This window comes from Myotis yumanensis, unplaced genomic scaffold (assembly GCF_028538775.1).
Source record: "Myotis yumanensis isolate MYYU_CA2020_CCGP unplaced genomic scaffold, mMyoYum1.0.hap1 SCAF_3, whole genome shotgun sequence".
Taxonomy (NCBI): domain Eukaryota; kingdom Metazoa; phylum Chordata; class Mammalia; order Chiroptera; family Vespertilionidae; genus Myotis; species Myotis yumanensis.
Window position 1 is genome coordinate 147,541,785 of NW_027223754.1, and position 9,341 is coordinate 147,551,125.

At 47.8% G+C, this 9,341-nt stretch overlaps 1 protein-coding gene across 1 annotated transcript; it reads right to left on the bottom strand.

Annotated features, from left to right (window-relative positions):
- Window positions 1–217: 217 nt before the first annotated feature.
- Window positions 218–2,986, bottom strand: LOC139005378 (kinesin-like protein KIF18B). The gene is given in 3 exon segments (XM_070407636.1): window positions 218–322; window positions 543–2,374; window positions 2,377–2,986. Coding segments are annotated over 3 exon segments (2,547 nt in total).
- Window positions 2,987–9,341: the final 6,355 nt, after the last annotated feature.

The window sequence follows — 9,341 nt, forward strand, 5'->3', positions numbered from 1 at the left end:
CTTTAAAATAGCAACACATTAACACTCACAAATGTGTATATACATGCTGAGAAGCTGAATATAACAAGAGATGAATAAGAGCGTGAGTAGCAGAATGAATGACTAGGAGAAGAGGGTGAGTAAAGGAAGAGGGTGTTGGCATTCATTGCTCCAAGCTGAGGAAGGCAGGTTAGGGCTCCTGGTGCAGGCTGCTCCAGGATCCAAGAGGGGACAGCAGTCAGGACACCCTGGCAATGCATCTCCCGGCTGACAGCACTTCCCTAACCCTCATCAGTTCCCTCTGGCTCCGAAGGTTGCCAGGGCCATGGGGACTGCAGGGGGGCTCTGCAGGCCAGTGGGTGGGGGAGGCAGGGAGGAAGGAGACAAGTATGGCTCTGTCCCACTGTCTCTTCTTCCATCCCGTCTCCCATCTCTCCTCAGGATTCCTGAGATGCTTGGAAGTACTCCCAGGTCCTTGGGTCTCTGCCCACCTTGTCACTTCCTACTTCCTGTTTTCATCAGTCACGGTGGCCGAGACCATCCCTGTTTCCAGTGCTAGTCACCTGGGGCAGAGAGGGACTCGCTAGCCTCTTCAAGGTGCTTCTAGGGAGGCGGGCGATGCGGCTGTGGTGGGCGATGGAGGAACTCACAATGCACCTCTTTTTGCGGGCTGAGGTCTCAGGGAAGGAAGAGGCTGACTTGGGGCCCTTTGTGGTGAACAGGGGCATGGGTCCACTGGGAATGAAGGGCTGATCGAGCCTGTTCTGGGGCACATTTTCCCAGCCAGCGCATTCATGGAAACCCAGCTTTGAGGGGGACTCCTCGGAGGGATCAAAGGTAATGTTGAGGTTCTGAGTGGGCAGGGCCACCGGGGTGGAGCAGTTCTGCAGGGCAGAAGGGCCCAGAGGCACCCAGCTTTTGACGACTGTGGCTGGGCAGAAGCGAGGGGAGTGGCAGGGGGAGGAGACCCTTCCCTTTTGGGGGGTGGTGGGTCCGAGTGAAGGCTGAGTCTCAGGCAGGGACCCCCTTCGCAGGCAGGGTAGGAAGGACTGGTGCTGGCGCTTGGTCCCCAGACTTGGGGCTTGATGACTGTCTTGCTCTGAGGGGCTCAGTTTCCTTCTTCTCTTCTTCTCCACAGACTGCAGAGCTGCCTGGGCAGAGGTGCTGTCAGGCCCAGGTGGGGTCCCCAGACCGTGCATGAGGCCACTCAGTTGCCTTGCCATGGTCCGGGTCACAGGGCCAGAGTATCCTGGAGGTTTTGGCTCTGAACACAGCTCCTGAGCCAGAGGTGCCTCCCTGGCTGGGCCAGGATTCCTGGAGGCCTCTGGTTCAGGCCCAGGTTCTTCCTCTCGCACCAGCTGCTGCAGGGTCTCAAACTCTGCAATCATGTCAGGGGTCAGGAGGTTGGCTGCTTGGAGCAGGGAGTGCTGCTGCTGGGCCAGGCACAGCACCTTCAGTGCCAACTGCTTAGAACGGTCCCTTTCCAGGTTCTGTGATGAGAGGTGGCCCACGACTTGCTTGGCCTCCAGGGTCAGGCCAGGGGACTCCAGCTGTGACTGTCAGAGGCTCTGTTCTGACACCCGGATCAGGACCTCCTTGGCCCTGTCTTTGTCTTTGTCCTCCGAGGGCTGCTCCTGGTCTGAAGAATTCCCTTCCCTGACCCTCTCCACCCTGACCTTTGCCCCCAGGCTTTCCTCTTGAAGGACTGCAGATCCTGGGTGGAGCTCTGGGGTGCCGGGCTGGCTGGGAAGATGAGATGGTGGGGAGGAGCTGGAAAGGGGTGGTTGTGAAGTGCCTGATTTGGGGGGCTGTGGGAAGTCCTGTTGTGGGGCCTGGGCTCCTGCCTCATACATTCGAAGCTTCTCCCTCAGACTGGCCACCTCAGCCTGGAGCTGCTGGCAGATAGTGGCGTACTGGCTGATGTGACAGTCCAGGCTGACCACATTGCTTTTCAGCGAAAGTTTGATCTCCTTGGCCCGGTCGGCGTACTTGAGAGTGTTGTACGTGTCCTCATACGTCAGGCTAGAGGGGCTGATGGCAGCAATCATCACTGTGCGGCGGTTGCCTCCAATGGAGTCCTTGAGCAGGCGGGTCAGCTTGCTGTCCCGGTAGGGCACATGAGACTTTCGATTCTTTGCATCGGCCAGGGCATTGAGGACATTGATGAGGGCCAGCAGGGAGCGGTTGATGTTGGCACCTTCCCGCAGCCGCTCCCCCTTCGCGTGGGTGTTGGAGGCCCGCTCGGAGCCAGCCAGGTCAATCAGGCTCATCTTGGCCACCTGAAGGGCCTGGGTCAGACCTGGAACACGGTCCTGCTGCTTCACGAAGATCTGGAAGATGGCATGGGAGCGAGAGGAAGTAGCGTTGGCGTCAGTGGGGTGCTGTGTGCGGTTAGCATCTCCAGCAGCTGCCCAGCTGAGGTTGGCTGGTGGAAGGAAAGTCCTTGTACCACCACCCCCTTGTCGGGATCCTCACGGATGACAAGGGGTCCCTTGGGCTCCAGAAGGTCGTGGACCTGCTCATTGTACACCTCCTGGTAGCTGATGAGCACCTCGAATCGCTTCTCCTCCTGGCTGGCCTCCAGCCGCCTGTACAGTTCCATGGTGGTCAGGTACATGATGCCAGGGTCCCCCTCTCTTCCCAGCATGGTGTGTGTCTTCCCGGCCCCTGTGGCCCCATAGGCAAACACGGAGCAGTTGTAGCCCTGGAGGAAGCTGTCCAGGATGCTACGGGTGGTGTGCTGGAAGACATCCTGTTGGGTGGCCGCCTCGCCAAAGACCCGGTCAAAGACGAAGGTCAGGTCTTTGCCCTTCTTCTTGGGGCCGTCATGGACGCTGCCCCATTTCAGGCCAAGGAAGCCCCCATCGGGCTCCTCAGGGTCAAACACCAGCACCTGCTCATCCACCACCCGAATCACAGGCCTCCGCTGGCTCTCTAGCTCCCGTGGGGTGGGGGGTCGGACCCGAACCACAACCTGCACCGCGCTGTCCTCCACTGCCATCGCCATGACAACACCTTTCGTCGGTTCCCTGCCGCCGCTGGTGTTGCCGCTAGCTACCGGGTCCCTTGGCCACAAACAGTGCTCCACCGCACAAGCTCCCCTTCCTTCAAGAAAACCACCAACCGCGCTTGGCTTTTAAATCAGCCGGGTCGGTTCATCCGCGCTTCCCATTGGTCAACGCCCGCGACGCTGATTGGCTGTTTCCTAAGTAACAAAGGACCGGGGGCCGCCAGCAGTGCGCGTGCGCACTTCCCGTTAGTGCTGTTTGAGGCAGGCTCTGAGGCTGGACGGATTACAGGATTACACCGACTGCGCTGGTTTGAGATCCGGGGGTGAGAGACGTGGGGGGTAGATTGAGGGGCGTCTCTGTCGTCCCTGGGACTGGATTCATCACCAATTGCAGCAACGAGATATCAAACCCGTTTTCAAACCTGCTTTTTCTGTGGGCATCCGCTTATCCAAGCCACTGTCCAGGGTTTCTTCCCGCCCCTCGACTGCTGGGGTCCAACCCCAGCAGGTCCAGGGGTTCCCAAAGGTGTGGACGGAGTCGGTGAAGAAGGAATGACACGGAGACAGCCTTCAGTTGATCAGCAGCCTAGCCAGGATCTCTAGTCAGGATCTCCAGCCAAGTTCTGTCTTTTATTGTCTTGTTACATCTGTATTTATACCAGTTGATTTTAATCCTGTCAATTTCTATTCCAAAGGTTAGGGCGTTTCTTATCTCCATTCCAGGGAGTACAGATTATGTAGCTTAAGGGTGATTGTTTGTAAAGTGACTAACTACCTGCTTGGCATTTAGTTAAGGGGTTTTATTCCCTCTCTAACTTCAGGGAAAAATCCCTACCTGGGGAAACAAACTTTCTCGGAGAGGTGACCTTGGTTAAAGCACATAGCGCCAAGAAGGGGAGCAAACATATTAAGAACAGTATGCCATATACGCCAGGTCCCTTGAGACATATGCTGTGCAGATGTTTCTTCCCTGCAGCGACTGTGTCAAGCAGCAAGGATGGACCGGCTTCCAGCACTCAAGGATCCCTAGAATGAATTTTGAGAGCAGCCTTGGTGTGGAAAAGTTGGCGGAGGCAGAGAATGACGATTCCACCCGCTTGGCTCTGATAGTGGTAGGAGTGTCGTGGACTGATTGTTGAATGAGGGTTGACCCCTTAGGGCATTGCTGGGTAGCCCTGTCTCCATCCGCCACAGCCACCTGCTGCTTGGATTCTGGTGGGCCATCCTCATGCTGATACCCATCACCCGAGGTTGTAAGGGTCAAAGAGAGTTTTGCCTGATTCCAATCACTAGTGGCTGAGAGTCAGTTTACTAGCCTGTAAAATGGGGCAAATAGCGTGCTGTTCCTACTGACCTAGAAGACCATGGATGAGACAGTGCTCCAACACCCCTGCCTATGAAATGGGATAGCTTTCTATGACTCTGATTAGGGTGACATGGGTGATGGCCGCCAGCAGCCAGTTGCTCACCACTTTCATTAAATTGATCTGAGGCATGCAAGAAAACAAGAGGCAAAATCAGGACTTGTTCTTTTTAAAAGAAATATGCTTCTATTGATTTCAGAGAGAGAAGGAGGGAAAGTTATAGAGAGAAACAACCATGATAAACATCTACCAGCTGCCTCCTGCACGCCCCCTACTAGGGATCAAGCCCACAACCCCGGGCATGTGCCCTGAGGGGGAATGGAACAATGCTCAGCCACCTGAGCCACACCAGCCAGGGCTGAGTTTTGCTCTCAACCTGAGTAATTACATATCTATAGTCATGCTTTGAATAATGTTTCAATCCACTGATGAACCACATATATCACGATGGTCCCATCAGAATATAAGGGAGCTGGAAAATTCCCGTCTCCTAATGACAACACAGCTGCTGTGAAATGTCTGTGGTGATGCTGATGTGAACAAACCTACTGCACTGCCAGCTGTATAAAAGTGTAGCACATACAGTTATGCACAGCACACGATATTGATAATAAACGGCTGTTACTAGTTTATATATTTACTACGTTACACTTCTTGTCATTTTGTTTATTTAATTGATTTCAGAGAGAGGAAGGGAGCGGGAGAGAGAAACATCAATGATGAGAGAGAACCATTGCTCCACTGCCTCCTGCATGCCCCCTACTGGGATGGAGACCGAAACCTGGGTATGTGCCCTTCTGGTTCATGGGTCAATGCTCAACCACTGAGCCACAGCGGCCGGTCCTCATTGTCATTTTAGAGTGTACTCTTTCTACTTAAAAAAAGGTTTGCTGTACAACTGTGCTGTGTTATGTGTGGGCATCAGCCTCAGACATTTTGTGTACCTTTTCTGAGTGCAGATATACAAATACTTACCATTGTGTTACACTTGCCTATAGTATCTAGCACAGTAACACGCTGTGCAAGCTTGTGTAGCGTAGGAGCAAAAGGCTATACCACAGGGCCCAGGTATGTAGCAGATGATACCATCTAGGTTTGTGTAAGTGCACACTGATGTTTGTATGTCAAAACCCCTTAATGGTGCATTTCTCAGAAGGTATCCCTGTGACACATGACTGTACTTTAAAGCAAATCTCAGGAGATTCCTAAACTCATTCAATTTGGAACTTAGAACTTTATGATTTCTGGGTTTCTCACTGTACTTTAAAAATTCTTTGCAATTCTAAAAACAGTATTTACTCCTGTTTTTACTCCTCATTTTCCTTGGTTTCAATCTCAAGAGTTTAAAGTCTATTACTGTTTTTTAAAAACCAACTGGAGATATTAGTGGGATATGCTAAGGAATGTCTTGTACAAGAGATTTCAAATATCTATTCTTTAATATTCCACCCACCAGAACTTAACACCAGAATCCTTTTACATGTTACTAATGCCTAGCAAGCTTCTTATCCCAATGTTTTGTATTTATGCCACCTGATGTTCAAATTTGACACAGTCTTAAATTACTCCAGGGAAAGAAATTTGCTAAGTATTTAGGCATGAGCTAACGCTTTGAACCTGAGAAGAATTGTTATTGAGGCAGAAAGGCTGTAAATTACTGGTCTGAGTCCATTGCTAGATGACTAACCCCTTAATCTCCTATCTCTTACATGCAAAATATGGATAGCAGCCCTACCTACCTACCACACTGTTTAGAAAAATGAGACTTACACTTTGCTCTTCTTTAAAGAAGTGAGCTACCTAATTAGCTGACTTTACTTGTTCTTAGTCGTTATCTCAAAAGTAATTAATCCTTGGTAAACACATATTCTCTTCCATTTGTACAAGAATGGAGAAAATCAAAACCTTGTGTTTTTAATGTTTGCTTTAAAATTCTAAACAAAACTTGTCATGTTTTACAAATGTTGAGATAAATTTACACAGTATTAAAACCATGTTTAAATGTACAATTCAGTGTTTTTAGTATATTCACAAGATTGTGCAATCATCACTACTAACTCTAGAACATTTCATCACCCCAAATGGAAATCCCCTTTGCCCCATCCCTTGGCAACAAGTAATCAAGTTTCTATTTTTAAGAATTTGCTTATTCTGGACATTTCATATAAATGAAATTATATAATATGTGGCTTTTGTGTCTGGCTTTATTCATTTATATTTGTTTTCAAGATTCATTCTGTTGTAGCAAAATTAGTACTTATTTCCCTTAGGTTGAATAACATTCCACTGTATGGCTATGCCCCATTTTACTTCCTTCATCGCTGATGGATATTTGGGTTGTATCCTTTTTGGCTATTATGCATAAGTCTGCTACAATCATGTACAAGCATGTTTTCATTTCTCTTGGGTGTACACCTAGAAGTAGAATTGCTGGGTCATTAGAATAACTAAGATTAGCTTTTTGAGGAATTGCCAAACTATTTTTCCAAGTAGCTATACCCATTTTACATTCGCACCAGCAACATGAGGGTTCTAATTTCTCTATATCCTCACTAACTTATTTTAAATATATTTTTATTGATTTCAGAGAGGAAGGGAGAGGGAGGGATAGAAACATCAATGATGAGAGAGAATCATTGACTGGCTGACTCCTGCAGGCCCCCTAACTGGGGATCAAGCCCACAACAGGGGCATGTTCCCTAACCAGGAACTGAACCATGACTCCTGGTTCATAGGTCGATGCTCAACCATGGAGCCACGGTGGCCAGGCAGAAACATCGATTTTGTTGTTCCACTTATTTATGCATTCATTGGCTGCTTCTTGTATGTGCCCTGACTGGAGATCAAACCTGCAACCTTGATGTATCAGGATGATGCTCTAAGCAACTAAGCTACCTGGCAAGGGTGTTACTTACATTTTCCAAAATACTTTCCTATCTATTGTTGTCCCTCGGTTGCGAAGATAGTTCAGCCAACATGATCTTAAACATTAAGTACTACTAAATGCTCAAATCACAGTAGGTGAGTCCAAAAGTAGAGGGCTCACCATGTGGATGTGAACAGAAGAGGCTGAGGAAGAGGTAGAGAAATTAGGGGTAAATGTGACGGTGATGCACTGGTGCTTCCTGTGCGTCTTTGGGACAGGATGAGAGATTAAATTGTTCCCTGTGAAAACTAGTGACACTACAGGGTAGTTAGGCAGAACAATACTTAAGATGTGATCTTTGCCATCAAAGAGCTTCTGTTACTACAATGGATGCCAATAAAAGATGTGTGGTCACAATACTATGAAGACATTAATTGTAATAAGAGAGCTCCAGTCATCAGAGAAAGGAAGAAACCTTACAAGGCAGGAAACGGGTCAGTAAACTATATTTATTGAGTACTTACTGGATACTGGTACATCAAATACAAAAGAGTCAGGATGAACAGGAACAATGACCCCTAGGAGCACCTCCATCTGGGAGAAAGCCACCCCTGAATTCCTGCCCTGATGTCAGACAGTCCACTTCCTCCCTGTATGTCCCTGGTTCACCCAATGCCGCCGCCCAGCGCTGGAGCTTGGAGGAAGCGGGACTGTTCTCAGCATGAAAAGGAACAGTTAAAGAAATATATGGAGTTAAACCTATCTCTGCAATATAGCTTGCATCAAGAAATGAAGAAAAATGGTGAATTAGAAAAAGAGATTACCAGAATGATGATCTTATAGCAAAAGTGCAACCTGCATCTTCAAAATCTATACATCTGGATGAAAAAAATACACTTCAAAAGAAATGTGAAAAACTAAGGAATATAAAAGAGAAGTGGAAACAAGCAGCAGTAAACCTCAGAAAACATGGAAATTAATATGGTAGAATACTGTAAAGTAAAACAGTATAAACAGAAGATTTAAGAAAGAACAAGACAGGATATAGCAGAAAAATTAGAACAAGTCAATCTATTTTTACAGACACAAGCATGTCTGTAAACTGCTCAAGAAAATCTAGAGCAGTTAAGAGAGAATAATAGTGCGCTTCAATAAGAAGCCAGTTTGAACTCAGAATTAAAGATGTTGAATCTGAACTCTCCAACATGAAAACTTAAGACTGTAAATGGGGAAAATATAGGCAACTCTACCGAGAAGAAACAGGATGTAGAAAGTCATCGGCAAATGAACTACACGAGACTAACGAGAGGGGAGCAGAGGTCAGCACCGAACTCCTCCTGCAGAAGCACCAGCACAGCCTTCACGCAGCACTCCTCATACGAGGCCAGCCTAGAAACACTGTGTTGGAAATGTTAGTAATAGTTCTGTACCCAAAAGGAATTCTACTCCAAGAGTAGTTGGTGATTCCTACCTCAAGAATCCTTTTTTTTTTTAAAGTATATTTTATTGATTTTTTACAGAGAGGAAGGGAGAGAGATAGAGTTAGAAACATCGATGAGAGAGAAACATCGATCAGCTGCCTCCTGTACATCTCCTATTGGGGATGTGCCCGCAACCCAGGTACATGCCCCTGACCGGAATCGAACCCGGGACCCTTCAGTCCTCAGGCCGACGCTCTATCCACTGAGCCAAACCGGTTTCGGCAAGAATCCTTTTTATGACTTAAATAAACTTGTAATACTAAAAGGAATCAGGATGAAGGCAGTTAAGAACTTAAGAAATTAAATATACACATTAATTTTACCACTAATTCTAACTACCAGGGAAGTACGAACTGTGTATAAATTACATTTTATAATGATTTTTAAAAAATATATTTTATTTTTTTTTACAGAGAGGAAGGGAGAGGGATAGAGAGTAAGAAACATTGATGAGAGAGAAACATCGATCAGCTGCCTCCTGCACACCTCCTACTGGGGATGTGCCCGCAACCAACGTACATGCCCTTGACCGGAATTGAACCTGGGACCTTTCAGTCCGCAGGCTGATGCTCTATCCACTGAGCCAAACAGGTTAGGGCTATAATGAATTTTTATGCCTGTCTAAAGGATAAGCTATACAA